At 34.7% G+C, this 17,837-nt stretch overlaps 1 protein-coding gene across 1 annotated transcript; it reads right to left on the reverse strand.

The window, feature by feature from the left end:
- Window positions 1-1,987: 1,987 nt before the first annotated feature.
- Window positions 1,988-17,549, reverse strand: LOC143445649 (YTH domain-containing family protein 2-like). The gene is made up of 6 exons (XM_076944905.1): window positions 17,440-17,549; window positions 15,425-15,541; window positions 9,508-9,708; window positions 4,569-5,332; window positions 3,467-4,148; window positions 1,988-2,806 (listed from the first exon to the last, which is right to left on the reverse strand). The coding sequence occupies exons 1-6, from the start codon at window positions 17,461-17,463 to the stop codon at window positions 2,741-2,743; spliced, it is 1,854 nt and encodes a 617-aa protein (XP_076801020.1). The 5' UTR covers window positions 17,464-17,549; the 3' UTR covers window positions 1,988-2,740.
- Window positions 17,550-17,837: the final 288 nt, after the last annotated feature.

Raw genomic sequence — 17,837 nt, forward strand, 5'->3', positions numbered from 1 at the left:
ACCAGCAAAAACGGTGATGTTGCATAATGCTCATCCCACAGTCCCACTAGCGCATTAAGAGAGGTATTGGGCCATGCTCTATCACAAACACAATTCTGGGGCCATTATCGTTTTCACATCTTTGTTCCTTTTCGTTCATCGAATTTTCTTGTCAATAAACTTCACTTGACCTAACTAGCTTCCATGAAGGCTACGTGTTCTACTCTGCCAACACTAATTACAAACAGCAGAATAAAAACTCTCAACTAAAACGTTTATTCGAACTAGCGAAACACAAGACATTCTGTCTCGTACGGTATACGTCACAAGCACTCTGATATTAATTAAGTGTGAGGAATGCACAGAAAAGTCCGAAACTGAAACTTTAAAGGGATAGTGCCATGATTGTGTGAAGCTAAAGGCCACAATTTACATAAAAATTTCTAAAAATACATTTCTCTGACGTTTTGTTGGAAAAGTTTTTCAAAATCATTTAACTTTTTTGCACTCTATTCTTTCTGTGCACGATCTTTGTACGATGAGACGACGCAATGCAGGATCGTTTTATTCTTTGGTCAAGTGAGTGCACAGGGTCCAATTTCAAGATATCGGCCTAAAACAGCCCTGGATGTTCAGAACTAAAACGAATTTTCGGTTGCTCTTTCAAATTGCACTGATAGAAGCAGTGTAAAATGCCAAAATCACAATCAAGATACGCGGGCAAAATTTTTAAAGATATCCAAAAATGAGCAATAGCCTTCACATGCAAGGAAAACTACCTGACCATAGAACAACCGTTGCAGATTTCATGCAGAAAAAATTGGTGAGGGGCGAAGGACCTTAAGCCAACAAAACGCAAGTTCCAAAACTGCCTTCTACACCAGGGGCGGGCAACATACGGCCCGCGGGCCGGATCCGGCCCGCGACGGGATTTTGAGCGGCCCGCAGACAGTTTCCGGTCTTACATGATAATGTGGCCTGCGGCCACGTTCTGCCGCAATCCCTGTATTACGTCACTGAATAAGTCCAAGTTTGCCAACCTGAGAAAGATGGCCATGAATCTACTTGTTTTGTTCGGGTCTACATACATTTATGAGCAAACATTTTCGACCATGAACATTAATAAGACAAAGCTGCGTTCCAATCTATTCAGGAATCCGGCCCGCCAAGTACTTCCTTTTCTCATATCAGGCCCGCCGACCGAAGAAGTTGCCCGCCCCTGTTCTACACCAACAAACATTTTCTTGTGAAATTGTAGGCAATTTATAAAAACTACCCGAATTCAAGTAAGCAAACATAAGTTACCTTTCCAACTTTTATGTAGTTTATGAAAACTACCTTAAACCAAGTTATCAGATGAAAGTTATATCACAGAAACAGGCAGCACATATTCCACAGTTTGAAAAATGAGTTGCAGTAAACGCAGCCTTAGTCGAACTTGATAAAACAGAAAGCATTTTAGTCAGGACCAACCGATACATAGCAACTTAAGCGAGTTTATATTCTTTCATTACTACTGTCAACATCTTGTCGGGTATGTTTGTATCCAGCAAGTTTACGTATTCCGGTGGGCCTGCAGCTATGCCTTAATATCCCAAACCCATACTTTCTTCGGGAAATTGACAAAAATTCTGATACACAGCAAAATTTTTTTAGTGGATTGCTCCTAGGGCTAGTGCCTGAAGTAGATAAGTGGGCTTTGAAGCAAGCGATATCTGGACGATTGAAGATTTTCTTCAGCTCGTCTGAGTCAGCAATACGGAATAATATCATACTTTTAGTCCCCGGACTGAGGTAAGTCTTAGCGACTCGTCAAAGATTCCTCATTGCTTGACACCTTTTTATAGGGCCAGGAAAGTTCTGATTAACACAGAGATTTTAGTTGAGTATTCATTGACGAACTGGTAATGCTTTGATATCAAAATTTTGCAAAATATATTGACCAAAATATTAAAAAGTAAGATTAATTATTGACTTGTTCATGAGCAAATTAATCAAACATGTAATATTACCTTAGCAATGTAACACATTGTATTTTCGTGATCAGATCAAACGGCAAAAAGCAATAATTGATTACTTACGCATAATTTGCTGGAAGGTGCACACATATTATAACCATAACGCAATTCCACTGTCACGGACATAAAATACTGTTGATAAAATATTGGTTAAAAACTAAATATTATTGATGTAGATACAAGCATCATTTACATGACAACACATATGCTTATAAATAGCGTGAATATTTCTGTACGCTACAGTCATTATGTGTTAGGTCGTGGTAAAACTGTAGTACACTGTTTAGTGCACATGTTATCACTTTGTCATACAATTTAACACATTAACGCTTGTCAATTGTTCATTATCCTTTCCGACATTTTCAGTTAAAATAAGCATGTATTAGCAATGAAGTAGTTCAAATGTAAATCATACACAGCGTCAAAACCTTACTGAGCAAACTTGGCATATCGTACGAAGAACTTCACATGTGTATACATTAATACAGCGAAGTGCTAAGGTTATCAGAATCTTTATCACCATTAACAAGGAGTTGCTGGTAAATGAATCTACAGTTAAAGTGTGAAACATAATGAAACAAACTTAACTGCATAATATTACGATCCAAAATGACTTTAATGTAAAAATTACGTCTTTAAACCAGCTCAAGTAATCAACTACATACAGCGCCATACGCAACACAACAAACTTGATGCACAACCTATTGAGTTATAATCCAAATTATATGTACAAAAATTTAAAGTTAGGAGTCCTCCTTATGCTGAGTGTAAGCATGCTTTTCGTTCTTTCGCAGATTGTCACGAGATCTCTGGATAAGACAGAAATATAACTTAGTTTATTTAATGACAACATCTAACTTGAAAAAATGCTGAACATATATACTTCTAACTTGAAGGATGTTAACAATGAGCTTCTATCAATACCATTTTTGTCACCATAATAGTTTTCTGCTTGTGATTAATATACAAACTGCAGCTTGTTAAATATGCACCTACTGTAATTTTAACAATAAAACATTCATAAACCGTGCAAACTGTGGCCTAACTCATTGAAAAACTAAACACAAATGTAAATTGATATAAGTTTACAAATCAATTAAAAATTTATTTTGTTAAGTAATACAACTCTAGGTCTCTTGAGCGCATGCAAAATGCACGTTCAGGATGCCTTAAAGACAAATAATGCAGATTTTTCATGTGAAAAAAGTTTCTGGTTGATTTGCAAATTGAATTACTGAATACTGAAAAAGTACCGATACTGTAATTCGGTACTATATGTATATGGATCAGTAAAACAACCTTTATACAAGGAGAACGTGACACCTCATTATTAATAAACATAAATGGGCAAATTACTTCAAATTCTTACTCACAAAGTAAGACATTATTGCACAATGTAAACTTTTTTGGAATTTATAATAAAAAAACTTTTTCTTTAAAGTATGGATGTTGATGTTACATTTTTTTACCTCATTTCGTTTAGCTCGTTGACCTTCTTCTTCAACCTGTCGCCTTTCATAGTGAGAAAAATCATCAAAAATACTTGTTTGATGCTTATAGTTGCTTATTATTTTCAGCACCAGTCTGCCCTTTTCAGCTGGAACTTCTTGTGTGTCTCTTGAATTCGTTACAGGCTTATTTTCATTGTTTTCAAGTCGAATATGACGAAGCAAACTATTAGGAACGTCTTTGGCATATATCCATTTCACTTGAAATTTTCCTTTCCATTTATCTTGAGCCCATACCCCAGCACGTTTGGTATAATCTATTGGAGTTAACATTTCTGCCACACCACAGAAGTGACCAGAGCCATTTACCGAGTACAACAAAAGTACTGGTCCTCGACCTTGTTGAGCACGAAATGCTGCATCAAGGCGCTTGTTACCATGCTCTGTTGAACACCAAATGTTATACTTTATGGACCGATGTATGTCATCCTCTGAGTACGACTTGATAACAAAAAATCTTGCATTTCGAACATCTAACGTCAGACGTTTTGGATTATATTCATTTTCGGATCTCAGTTTGTCTAAAACAGCATTACCAATATCCTCAGATTTGTTATCACCTATTCCCATGACATTGTCTACTCCACAATTGTTTTCAGTTGCAAGTCCAGATAACCCACCAGCTTCTCTTTCTCTAAGATTCCTGCAAATCGAGTATGTACCATTTTATTTATTATCCTATATCCCAAACCATGGAAATATAAACTCAGAACTTTTGAAATCTCTTAGAATACTATTTACTACAGATATGTGAAAAACCACATAATTAAAATGTTTTAGAAAAAATCATTATCTAGCCTCGCCTTAGGGAAAAATAATGAAATAGCAATAAATAAAAACACTGAAGTTTTCAGATGTTCATGCTGATGTGATTGTTTGCTTAAAGTGGATAGATACATTTCAAACACAGTAAAAAGCGTAAGAAAGACAACATTGTTTATAGAGTATATATTCTAACTTTTCGATACCCGAAATTATTCAAGCAATGACACTTTGGCTTGTAGTTGTATTTTGCATCTACTTTACAACTTAAAAATATTGTCCAAAATAGTCAAGTACTAACCCGTTATTTTCAGTTGGACCACACTGTCTTGGAGATGACCATCTTTGCAAATCCTGTTGTCCCAGCATTTGTCCTTTAACAGGTCCACGACCATGCTGTGGCTGAGAACCATCCCATGTTCCAATATCCATGTTATGTTTAATAGGTGGAGGTAGTCCTGCACCCACTAATGGCTTAACTTTAGGTTTGGGTTGAGGTTTTGCTGGCTTCGATGCAATTGCAGCCCATGAAACAGGTTTTGGTGCATTGGATCCGGACAAATGACTGCCACTAATATTATTGTTACTATTGCCTACAGCACTACCAGCTACTGTTCCCACTGACAAAGAATTTTGGGCAGTTCCAGCATTTCCTACCATTTGAGAACAATTTTGAGGTTTCAATGCGTCAGGTCCAATGGGTGAAATACCAAGTCTAATATTTTGCAATCCCTGCTCAACCATCTTTAAACCACTTGAATTGTCTGAAATCTTGCTGATGGTGTTGTTATTTGGCATTGAAGAGTTTAGCCCAGTAGCAACTTCTTCTACATTTTGTCCTAATACAGCACTGTGAGCAGACGACAAAACTTCACCGCCGCTTAAATAATCACGAGGAGTTGCAGGAATCACTGAATAATAATCACCATTGTAAGCACTTGGCTGACTGAAACCTGTTACAGCAACATTTTCTGGAACACCAGCCGCATGTGCTGTAGTGGAAGTTGCCCAAGCGCTAAAATCGCTGTTAGCAGGGAAGTAATTGTACGGCTGATTAAAATAAGCCTGAAATAATAAAAGAAATACAGTTAACACTGCAAAACATAAAAGAATTAGATAAAATCTGTTAATCATGTTTTTGTTGGACTATAGTAAATTTTTTTGACCTATTAATGAATACTATGAAGTATATATTATGAATACTTGTATTCTAAAAATGTTTGCTATGTATAAATTACCAATGCTTACTATATGGTTATATTTTGCAAAATAATTTGTACACCGTTTATGCCCCTGGACTAAAAAATCATAGGTACAAACTAAAATTTAAAAAACATCCTGTGAAAATTTTGAATCAATGAAAAATATTCTTTCACATCACGCAGTAGATGATAAAGTACTAAAACTAGTTACCAAAGAAAACATATCTGAACAAGCATCCGACTGTCTGAATGCTTTATCAATAACCTAATAACAAAATAAGCCCAGTCACAACAATCTAATTTAAACATGTTTTGTTGGGAAGTTGATTTTTGACCATTAACATAAACTTGTGAACATGTTGTACATTATATTAAACACATAATAATGTCATTAGCTTTACTGATGGAAACTCTACGCTACGCCAAATAGAATTAAACCTATGCGCAGAAAGAAATAGTATTTTCTACCCATGGGGGTGTTTACAAGAAACATTTTATTTATTTATTACAAAATCCATAAAGAAATTTTACGATGGTGTGCAGTGTTTCCTCCAAAAAGGTTAGAGAAAAAAGTTAAGAAGAAACGAAGTGTCAATTTTCATTCATGTGCATGGTAAGAGTTGGAAAAAAACCAGTAAATAGGTGTTTCTAACACTAATAAATTATCGAATACAGCTTTTTAAATTTGAAACAAGTTTTACCTTATCTGAGAAGAAATGAAACATTCCCAATATACTTCTGTTTTTACTGATTAAGTTAGATGTGAATAACTCGTATAAAAATAAAAAATACATACAAATATTTCTGAATATCAATTACTATCATTTCATTGCAAACATAAGGTCTTCTATTGAAAACTTTACTTTAAACTTACAATAGCCAAAGTAAGACTAAAAACATGTATTGCTGATACAGCATAGCTGCAGTTGTTGTCTGCATTTTCTTTTAATCGTGTGCACCGTTTACTATTGTCAACTTATCTGGCCCTTGGTCATCCACGACACATTTTTGCAGAAAAGTAGCCTTGCACAAGGCTCAGAGTTACCTGACTATCAGTTTATCTACGTATGATACCTTGAAACTACGTAACAAATTTATTCGGGAATAAATTGCATTTGTTGTTACAAATATTTACCAAAAATATTGAGTGCAGCATATACAGAAATAAAATATAATGATCTAACAGTAATCTTGAACAAAATTTGACCAATGTATGTATTACTCCAGTCAACCATGTTTTGTATTAATGTGAACTCCCATCTCTCATGCATGTTATAATGCAAACTCCCTTCTTGCATGCTTGTTGCCATGTACCGCAAGGGTAACTTGTAGAGTTGTTTGGTGGATGTGAAGAAGTTCGTGGTTATAAATAACTCTAGATATCTATTCTGCTACTTTTATAATTAAAATCTGTTAAAAAGATTTATAATATTAATTTTGGAGCTGGAGTTTAGCAATAAATATCCGAATAAATAGTATCCGAATAAATATGTTAAATTTCTTTTTGCTCAGGAGCTTCTGCTGCCACAACTTAAGTTTTGGCTTGAAAGTGGAGCAATCTTACTTTATTAGCCTCACTGACTTTACTTAGCATTCGTGCATATTCTTTTGTTAAGATTCAAAGACAGCTGTGTCATCTCCAATGTGGTCATTGCAACATGATTGCATGATTGCAACAGTGATATTATATGAGATGGAAATCCTGTGTGTTGCATTATGTGGTAGTACTGTTGAAGGCTAACACTGTCACGCTTCTGAAGTTTCGAGTAGTTTCAAAGTTCATGCCAAGAAAATCCTTTAGTTTTGTTGACAAATTTGTTGCATAATTAAATTCCGAAAAACATTTTTCATGGGGCCCGATTGTGAAAAAAAACGGTTAAAACAGTTTTACACCAAGAATGTAAAATAAATGTGTTTGGCTTAATTTATGATATATAATATTACTGGGCCTATCCTTCAATGATAGGTGGATAATATGATACAGTGTAGACCATTAAGAGATATATTGTTTAAAAACATTGAAAAATAAGCAAGCTGATATTCTGATATTCTAACTCTTACATTCCATTGCATATTCCAAGCATACAACATGATATTCATCTCAATATTCATTCACAATCTCAATTGCATGTGTGATAACAATCTTAAAGTTGCCAACATACTTCCGGCGATAAAATGCCTATATAGCTACAAATAGTTTTACATTCTTTTATTGGTTTATTGGTTAGTTTTCATTCTTGACTAGACCTGTTGTGGTAAATGCTGTTTTCTCTGCTTTGTCAAAATCTGACTAACAACCTGTAGATCTGAAAACAAATTTTGCTTACATTTAAAAACAGCAGGGATCCACAAATGCATCGGTAGCATTGCGGAGACAAAAAGGTTGGAAACCACTGACAAGTAAGTTAATTTTTTTACATTTTTAGAATTTCATTCTGTACAAGTCTAAGATCGAATTAAACAATCTTGTGCCGCATGTTTCATACCCCTGCTTTAGGGTGTAATTAGTTGAATGATGTCACACACTGGCAATAAAAAGAATGTACCCGGTAAAAACATTTTATAATGCGAAATATAAAGAATTTTTACTTTTATTGTTTATAATAATCATGGTAAATTTTTCACATCTGGTCTCTGTGAATACAACAGTTCATCTAAATCCAGTCATTATCTGAGTCAACCTGGCATAGAGCTGAACCTGTCCCAGGAATTACATATTATATTTCTGCTTTGGTTTTGTTCTTTACATGATATTTAGGATGGCGTACTGCTAAAAGAGCAAGATATTGGAAAAGGTTTAACTTGAAACTTGTTAATTGAGTCCTTGGGTACATATATTTGCAATTAGCTTAAATACAAAACCTAGCAAATTTAACTGGTGATTTTCTTAAGATATTTTAAACTCAGTTTTTCTTTAACCGTGGGAGCAATCCAATCTGTGTATAAGTACGTTTTGCTTTTAAGCAACCACAGTTGTTATTGTTATAATAGTTGATAGTAAAGATATACTTACTTTTTGGTGGTGATAGAAATTTTGTTGGCTGTTTTACAAATGGGTCGTAGAAAAAAAGGGTATGTCTTGGTTTACATTAATTAATTTGAATATAACTACACCTAATTTGGATTTTGTGTTCCATTTGGAATCTGAAAATTGGCATAACGCATTGCCTTCTTCGCGGCATAATGCTTGGGACGTGAAATAAGCACCTTTTTCTTGTGAAAATCATACAACACATTACGTTCGTCGTAAATTAAAAGTTTTTTGTAAAAAGGTATGTATGATAGTATAAGAATCCGGTCCCTAAATTACCAATACCGGAAATATAACTTTGCACTTTTTTTTATTTAGACATTTTTATCAACACATATGGTTAATTTTGTTTGATGACTGTTGAGAAATTTTAAAAACTAACATATTCTGCTGTATGGCGTAGCGTAACAATCTTAGTACATCTTTGGCTTTGTTACTGACCTAAGTAAATAAAATCCAACTCGTTCAATGCTGTTGCTAGAATTATGTAAAACACGAAAATATGAAAGTGAGATTTTGTTTTATCCCTTCTCTGCCATTGACCACATTTATAATGCTCACAACAATCACCTTTTGTAGTCATAGATTGCTGCTACGATTCACGTTAATGTGTTGTATCTGTGCTTGCAATTAACAAATAACAAGTGGATGGTATCAATAAGCTGAGAAAACTGATCTGTTTTTAGACACAACACAATGCTCCAGGAAAATACACTAGCAAACAATATCATTGTGACATCATATTGAGAACTTGAGTATTATTCCATATGTAGTAAATTTCTAGTAATCACTGTTTTTTTACAATGAAAAAGTAACACTAGAATTGATGATACAAAGATGATGTGATGATGATCACTGAAAGTACATCATAAATTGCAAATAAGAGGAAACTTCAAAATCCTATACTTCAAAATCTAAACATTGATGTTTAGCAGACCCAAATAATTCCAAAACTTGACACCCCTAAGAAATAAGCTAGCAACTTCAATTTTATAAATACCACTTACTGGTGAAGTACCCAATGCAGTAGGATGATTAAATATAGCATCTGGTATAAAGCCTGGCTGTTGTGTTTCACCTCCATATCCTGTTAGGTATGGCATACTATCGCTTCCAGTGGACCATTCCGTTCCCCCTACATACGGAAATGCCATTTGACCATAATAGCTGGGCATATAGGAGTCTGTGGTAGGAGCAATGCCATATGCCTGCAAATTGTACAAAGGTTTTATTCCCCATTTCGGTTACTTTGAAAAAACATTTATGGTGAGAAGAATAAAAAGTTATACTTAGTTAAGTTATGTAACACCTTATAAATTTCCTAAATTCTGTTGTTGATCATACTGCATAAAATAGGTTTGCCACCATGCATCGCAATTTTCTTTTATAACCCCATAAACAAGACCTCACACATCACAAAAAAAACTTCTTAAAAAAGTGACAAAAATTAGCAAAAACTAATCCATGGCCAAAATAAACTTGCACATGAATATCGAAAGTGATCACTGCAATCACAACTCGACTTTTTACATACAACATATTAGCAGAGATAGGTAGTTTCATGGGTGTCAAGTGCAGGGGTGCAGGAAGGCACCGTTTCCCAGTTTTCACAGGTGTATAAAAAAGTTATGCACAAATGCTCTTTGATTCGACTTGTTTTATTGTATACCTTTTCATTATTTAAAAGCATATAGCATATCACATCAAAAATTTACGATGCAACACCTCTTCCGGTGAAATGCAGTAGTGACAGTAGCATGAAATGTTTTCGATGCACTAACAATAGCCACCGACATCGCATACAATTTGGATGAGATTCAAGTAGTGGTACATAATCATCTTGTTTATAAAATTTCTCTTTGTATTTATACGAGATGATATTCAGGTTACGGAGAGTGGTAGTGAGATGACACGTAGTTAAGCGATTTCTTCTATAAAAAGGCCGGACAACATACGGCCCGTGATGCATTTGAGCCACCGCAAATGGCGTTTGAGTGTTTAACGATGTTGCCGTGTTAAAAAAGGGACCCTGGTTGAAAAATACAAATGACTGGTGAGTTTACAGGTAAGGAGTTCAAATCAATCAAATATTCTACGATCAACTGTTCTACATTTAACATGATAAAATATTATTAAAGGAAAGTTTGCTTGAAAGATCCTGCCTATCGTGTGCGTCTGGACAAGCGTGTTGGGGAGAAACAGAAGGGAAACAGGTTAGCGCTGACCTCACTTTCTGATGTCATATGTAACTGCGGTGTCATGGAAACAAAAAGAAAACAAGTAATTTGCTTCATTTATTTGGCAAATATAACGTCGATGTCAAGGAATATTTAAGCAATGATTCTTTGTATAATAAATTGTTTGTACAGTATGCAGGGTATTTCTACTTTCAGTTGAAAAATCTGATCTTCAGCATTTGGCTTGCTAACGAATTTGGACAAATTTGAAAATTATTTTGTTTTGTTGCAACGCTTATTTGGTATGATGCATCCAGTTCAAGTCAAATTTCAAAGTAGTCATGCAACCAATGCTGGTGGTCGATGTTGGACGATGTCGAAATGTCGTAAGAAGATGTTTGCAAAGTATTTTAGTTCTACAACGATTTGCAGCTTTACGCCAGTGGTTTGCTCTATGCACGAGTTTCAAATGTTCCCCAACCGTAAAACAACTGCCACAAGAGCTGTCAATTAACGCAGCACTTAAAGACCATTTTTCATATTTGATGTCGGCATTTACTGTATACATGGTTTTTCCTACATCAGCGTGGGAAGCAGAACAGTCATCTAGTACATTACGTTGTTTCAAAACCTACCTACAATCAACATAAACCCAGAGGAGATTAAAAGATTTAGCGATTCTGGCTAACCATAAAGAATAAGTGGGTAACATGGATATTTCCTTTTATAACTTAGATCTGAAAAGCTACATCAGCCTGCAGAGAATTTTTACTTTTTCTCAAAAATTTGACGCATATGCACGGTACTACAGCACTGAATTACTGCATCACAGTTCTTTTTCAGTATCGATACCGGGACCGTTGGTTTTTTTTTTCGGGAAAATGCACCAAATTATTCTTTTCAAGAAATTCTAGTCGGTCCTGGTACTCGGTACTTTTCAACTGATTACTTCAAAATTTTGACAAGTATGTTTATCAAAAGTTTATTTTAAATAAACCTTAATGCCAATTTTAACATGCGCTGTTCTTTTTTAAGCTGCAAATGTCTAATCAAGTCGCAAGGAGTGAGGTTAAATATGTTTTGACCGGGAGTAATCTGTAACAAGGCTATAATAAAGGCAAAAATTGCACATTCCGCAGGATTCACAACACAAAAAGTACCGACAAGAAGTACTTTAAACAAAGTACCAAACTACTTTTATGAAACAGTCAATACATTTTTACCAAGTACATGTGCCGATACTCATGGTACTTCTAAATCATCAACTGCCCATCTCTGCATATTATTGGACTCCTAAGTGGCGAAAACCAGGGGAGCAGAAGCCCTGACAACTATCGAAAGCATTCATTAGCATCGGATTAGTGGTAGAGGAGGGACGCATAGAATGAACTACTTTAACATACTACAAATTAGTCGAATTTCTGGACAAAAGTTTAGGCATCAAACTCGGGATGGGAGGTAAACTTGAGTCTCAGTCAAAGATGGGTACCAACACTGGTAAATTCCTTTACATCCATTAATTATTACCTAACTAATTTGAAACTACATTTCAATCACATAAAACCAATCAACAATCCAACTGTTTAAGAATGGAGAATTATCAAAACTGGGTATTACACAAACCGAGGCAAGTCGATTCACTGTTAAATCAAAAAATTTAATGGTCGATTACCACTTTTTTTATCTGTTGAGAATTGTGACTCTTAAAAATTAAGAACTCAATGTAAGACTAATTGTATAAAAGATGAGCAGGAAAACAAAATATATTTTGTATATATACAATATAGTCAGTTGGGGCAAAAAAAAACATAGGGGTACTTGGGGTAAAAAAGGACAACCCCCCCAACTCCCCCTAAGAATGATTTTTTTGAAAAAGCTTTGCATGGTTAGAAACATCATTTATTTGCATAGTTTTTTAACATACAATACAGGTCTAGAGGTAAGTACTCTTCAGGAACTATGCAAATCACTAAATTGACCCAAAAACGGTCCAAAAAAACTTTTTTTGCTCTTTACTAAACTTTTTGTGGATCGAAAACGATGGTTGACAATCACAATCTTTTTATGTGTATCTACATGATATTTTAGTATGATTGTACTCCAGTACTTCAATTTTGATTGTTGTTAACCTTTCATTCTATTCTATGTTGTCTTTTTTTACCCCAAAACTACACAATGTGTTGAGGCAAAAAAAGACAGTTGTTTTTATTTTCCCTGTGCTTGTTTGTTTTTACCCCATCTTTAATAACTTTCATTTTAGAACGATTTTGGTTGCTATAAGGAATTAAACTAGCATTTTAATGTTTTACTTGCATTGTCTCAGTTTCCTGATCTCTAGTAAATACATTAATCCTAATGTACTGATGATTCATTTGAAATTAAGTTAAGCGAGTGAAGTTAAGCGTGAAGTTTCACTCTCCAATCATTTTGTGTTGTTCTTTGTAGTTAATTGATTTATGTACCATTCCACTTTGTTGAACTCCTGCCAAATAGCCATTCAAAAGCTTAACCTTCTTGTAAGCATTTACCAGTTTCAGAAGTCTCTGTTCAGTGTTAGTTTAACCAGTCCTGGTAGCATTGTGTTTCTCCAAAAGATGAAGAAGGCAATCCAATTTTGGAAAAGACCAGTCCACAGGAAACTGAATGGTCAAGTAATGTGGAACAAATGCCATCCACCTCATCAATCTGCAACATTTAAGCTGTTTCCACACCGTCGACGAGCACCACAGTACAATCACGGATCAGAACAACAAAGGACATCATCAATGAGTTGCAACTTCACGCTCCCGAAGGGATGAAGTATGAAATACGGCTTGTGTCAAAAGATGAATCGGTTTCGATAGAAAGTGTGTTAAAATCAAGGGGACGACAAACAAATGACAAGAAGAAAAAAAGAAAAAGAGTGAAGATGAATGGAAGCATTTTAACAAATGAAGAATTTAACGAGCAAGTTGAAAACTTTGAAGCAAATGGAACAATTGCAAAAAAGAGAAAAGCTGGGAGAAGGAAAAGGAACGCAGACGAAGATGAAGAAATAAATTCACTGGACCTGGAGGAGGAGGAAGAAATAGAAAGAAAGATGGAGCGAGAAATTCAAAGACAAATGGATGAAGACATGAGGAGAGTAGATACAGAGGATGAGATGGTAGAAGAGTCTGACGATGAATCTGAAGAAATGAATGACGAAACAAGAGAAGAGATGTAACTGAAGAAAGTGTAAATGAACAGAAGAAAGGAGAACAATTAAATTGGAAATAAACAAAAAGCAAGTTGGAAAGTACTTTGCAGTGTTTTCGGAGAAGCCAAAAACATATTATTAGGGAAAACTTCTGAAGGTCTTCAGAGACGAGGTTGATGGAAAAATTGAGCAAGCTGAATTTAAGTTTTGGGACAAGAAATCAACTTCAGAAGATGCAGTGTATTGGGACTGGCCAACAAAGGAGGACATAGATATAGTCAACGTTGAAAATTGTTTTTGGGGTCCTTCAACCGAAGTGTTAACTTCTGTCGGACGTGCAAAATCATATTTTGGTTTTGCCGAAGAAGAGGAAGTGAAAGAAAAATTTGTGTTCCTAAGCAAATATGGACTTCATAATGCATAAACTTTTTTGTTTGTTTGAACAAGATGTTACAGTTTCATCCTCATCTGTATATATTGCTATTTCTTCTGCTTTGTGTTGCTTTTAATAAACAAAATTTGCTGTCAAAATTGATTGTTTTTTTTTACCCAGTGCATGATTTTTATTGCCCCAAACACTGGGGAAAAAAAACAACACAAAATATTCGATAAAAATAAAAAGAATAAACATAATGCTCCAATTTTTTGGATACATCAATGGAATATTAATATTGATCAATAGAGGGTAAAACTTGACTTTTTGGCCCATTTTTTAGCGAGAAAATCAAAAGTTTGTCAATTTTGCATTTTTTGCCCCACTTGACTATACATGTTTGTAGTAATATTTTCATATTGCAATCATATCTAAGCATAGAATAGTAAGTGGAGTTACAAGTGATAAATCGTTGTAAATTAAAAAGAGTAAAGATTGCAAATGCAAAAAAGGAGATAAAAATGTTTTCTTTCTTTTAATATTAAGAGAATCTGAAATGGCCCTGACACAACAGGGTTTCCCGATGCAGTATCTATGAGGTGACGTCACATATCATAATCATGAACTACAGAATAACGTGTTATTTTTAATGTAGTCATTACTGGTTCGAGCAGCATTAAAACAAAAATAACAGTTGTATTGCCAAAAAGTTTCACACAAAGTTGAAGCGTGAAAATAAGACACGTGTTAGCTAAGAAAGAATAGAACCACATTCACATGGTAGTAATCCTTCCAACAACCTCAATATAAACAGTTCTCTTCACCTAGTGAAGCAATTTCATTTCATTTAACTACACTAAACCTACATATCTGTCTAATTCATTTATGTATAGGCGTAACTAAATTTGCATCAATTACGATGATGATGTCATAATGACATAGTTCCTATCGAGATGTTTTAACTTTGTTGAGTCCATTCATTTGCCAATGACACCTGTTTTAACAAAAAAGGAATGTAACACTTTTGTTTGTCTGCCTGGCAACAGTCATATTTCAAAAAATAATTTTGCCCTTAAGAAAAAAAAGGCAAAATTTCTACTGAAGATTTCATAGTACTGGTAACAGAAACGAAAATAATCATACCATTTGTAATATATATAATACGCTAATTTCAAATATCATCCAGCAACTAATACCTGGCCAAGATTTCCTTGGGGTAAGTAGTTTGCATCCATGTCCTTTCCAAGCTCTTCACAATTCTTTTGTTCATATCCATTTGGAAACTGAGCTTTATCATTTTGATCTTTGGAATGCTAAACGAATGATGACAACACATAAGTTTGTTCAATTAAGTAATATAAGTTACCAAAATTGCTAGAGCGTGCTGGGAAATGGAAAGAAGCTAGGGGTTCTTCCAAAAAAATTCAATAACCCATTTATCTGTGTATAAGCCATATGGAGAGCTATGCGACAGCACACTACTTTTTAGTAGTCTTCATACTAGCGGCACTACTTTTTAGACTTAAATGGATAATGGAGCTTGGAATGGGCATTTTTTTTATTTCTCTTATTCAGTCCATGCTGAAACGATCGATTAAATTAATTCCAGTAAAGAGAAAGCAAGAAACTCATCCAATTAGGATATAGTAATCACAGATTTGAGCAAAAATTCAATATGGCCACAGGCATGGCGACAGTCGTTTTTGTTTTTTACTTGGATAAGAACAGAGCAGAGAAAAAATGACTCAGTGAGGGTGGGCAAGTTTTGGAACAAAATCGGGTTTTCGAAAAAAACCTTAAAAATCTTTGAAAAAATAGTTTTTTAGACTGGGCAAGACAACTCAGTCTGCCGTCATACAACCAAAATATCTCAAAAAGCTGCTCTAACAACAACAATCTTTTCATTTGACTTTAACTATTAAAAGGCTGGAATGACATTAAAGCTAGCTTCATTGACCTTCTATATCTCGCCACTGCATGCAAACCCGCTTAGCCTAAACCGTGCATTTTATTTATTATTTGCGCAATGTACTTGACAAACGGCAATACTGATAAGTGATAACCAGAAACTCATGGAGAATTGGATGCAGTCTTATGCTTTGGATAACAAGAAAAGCAAGTAGCGGAGCGAGCTGGGCTTAGAGAAATTTGGTTCTTTCAAGAAAAGAAAATATGTTTAGCTCACTAAACACTGCACTACTGATGGGTAAATGAAAACAGGCAAACCAACGGTAAAATAAACTTGGTAGAATTCCTGTTTATTGGGGAATTTCTGTTTTCAGCAACGCTATTTAGTTGACTTGCAACTTTGGCTTACTGCCGACAATTGATTGACAGGTGTTGGATGCATGTGCAAAAGTTCATTTGTGGACCGTAAACTTTGCTTGACGTTGTTAGCCCTAATGTTAACCACTTGTGATGAATAACTGTCGTCTCTTTAGGTTGATGAAATATTAAGAAGAAAGATTAGTTAAGTTAAACACATCTTGAGCATTTGCTGTAATTGTTTTGAATGCATTTAATGTTACATGGAACATATTAGTATCACTAACAAATGTGAAATCCGACGCAAAGCGATGGAGTGGAAAATGGTTGTATGTATAATGACTCATATGATGCGAAACTTCTGTTTCAAAAATAACGCGAGTTGGCTAATACATTGGTGAAATCTTAAAAAATACTCCCACATAATCCAGAAAATAGGCAATGACTTGAAAACAAAATGAAAATGCGTTCATCATGAAGTTTTTTGAATACTCGGCTATCAACATGTGCAAGGTGTAAAATCTGCGCACGCTCAAGGAGAACGTTTAATCGCTTTCTCCGAAAGATTTACGTGAGAGCGGTTAATCCGCCACTTCAAACAGCTGGGCCTAAAAAAATGACGATGACACGCTTTATTGTTACAAAACACGATTAATAGAAAGCAAGTGAACAATCATGCTGAAAGTCTGCTCGAAAGTTTTCAGCGTTGATTGCAGTAGGTTGCCATGCCAGTGCCAGCCCATTTAAAAATAAAAGTTAGCGCCTATGACTGAAGATAAACAGCAAAAAACAGAATTAGAATAAAAATTTGTATGAAGTTTATTTTATCCAAGCAGAATTTAAAAAATATATTAGGAGCAATTACTGCATATTTAAATTCTGACTTTTAATTTTTCTTTGAAAAAATCTCGTGTTACAAAAACTATGAATTTCTTTACAAACTCACCTGATGAACTCTGGCATTGGACATAACGATACATACAAATATAACACAATATTGATACTTAACAGTGTATTGCTTGTGTTTCTCTGTACAAAACAACTACCATTAGTTATGCTGTAAGTGTAAAGTTTAAGTTGAAGAAACTTTTAATTAAACATCCTGAAAATGAACACAAGCCTAAAATACCACGACGCTGTTTATTATGTAGAAATCATCCAACCCCAACCACTAAAATTTCATAATAATACCGCAGCAGGATTTAACCTTTGACAAACCTATATGTAAAGACACTATAATGCAGACTTAAAACAAAAAAGTTTGATCACATAAAATTTCATGCAAGAAGAAACTGAAGTTCATCCTCTACACTGCAGGGGTGTCAAACTCAATCGCACCAGGGG

This window comes from Clavelina lepadiformis, chromosome 1 (genome assembly GCF_947623445.1).
Source record: "Clavelina lepadiformis chromosome 1, kaClaLepa1.1, whole genome shotgun sequence".
In the NCBI taxonomy this organism is placed as follows: Eukaryota; Metazoa; Chordata; class Ascidiacea; order Aplousobranchia; family Clavelinidae; genus Clavelina; species Clavelina lepadiformis.

Coding starts and splice junctions, on each gene's coding strand:
- LOC143445649 (XM_076944905.1), bottom strand. CDS start 17,463: ATGTCCAATGCCAGAGTTCATCAG. Junction 15,542..17,439: donor CCAATGCCAGAGTTCATCAG/GTGAGTTTGTAA, acceptor TCATTCGTTTAG/CATTCCAAAGATCAAAATGA. Junction 4,149..4,568: donor GGTCCAACTGAAAATAACGG/GTTAGTACTTGA, acceptor CTCGATTTGCAG/GAATCTTAGAGAAAGAGAAG.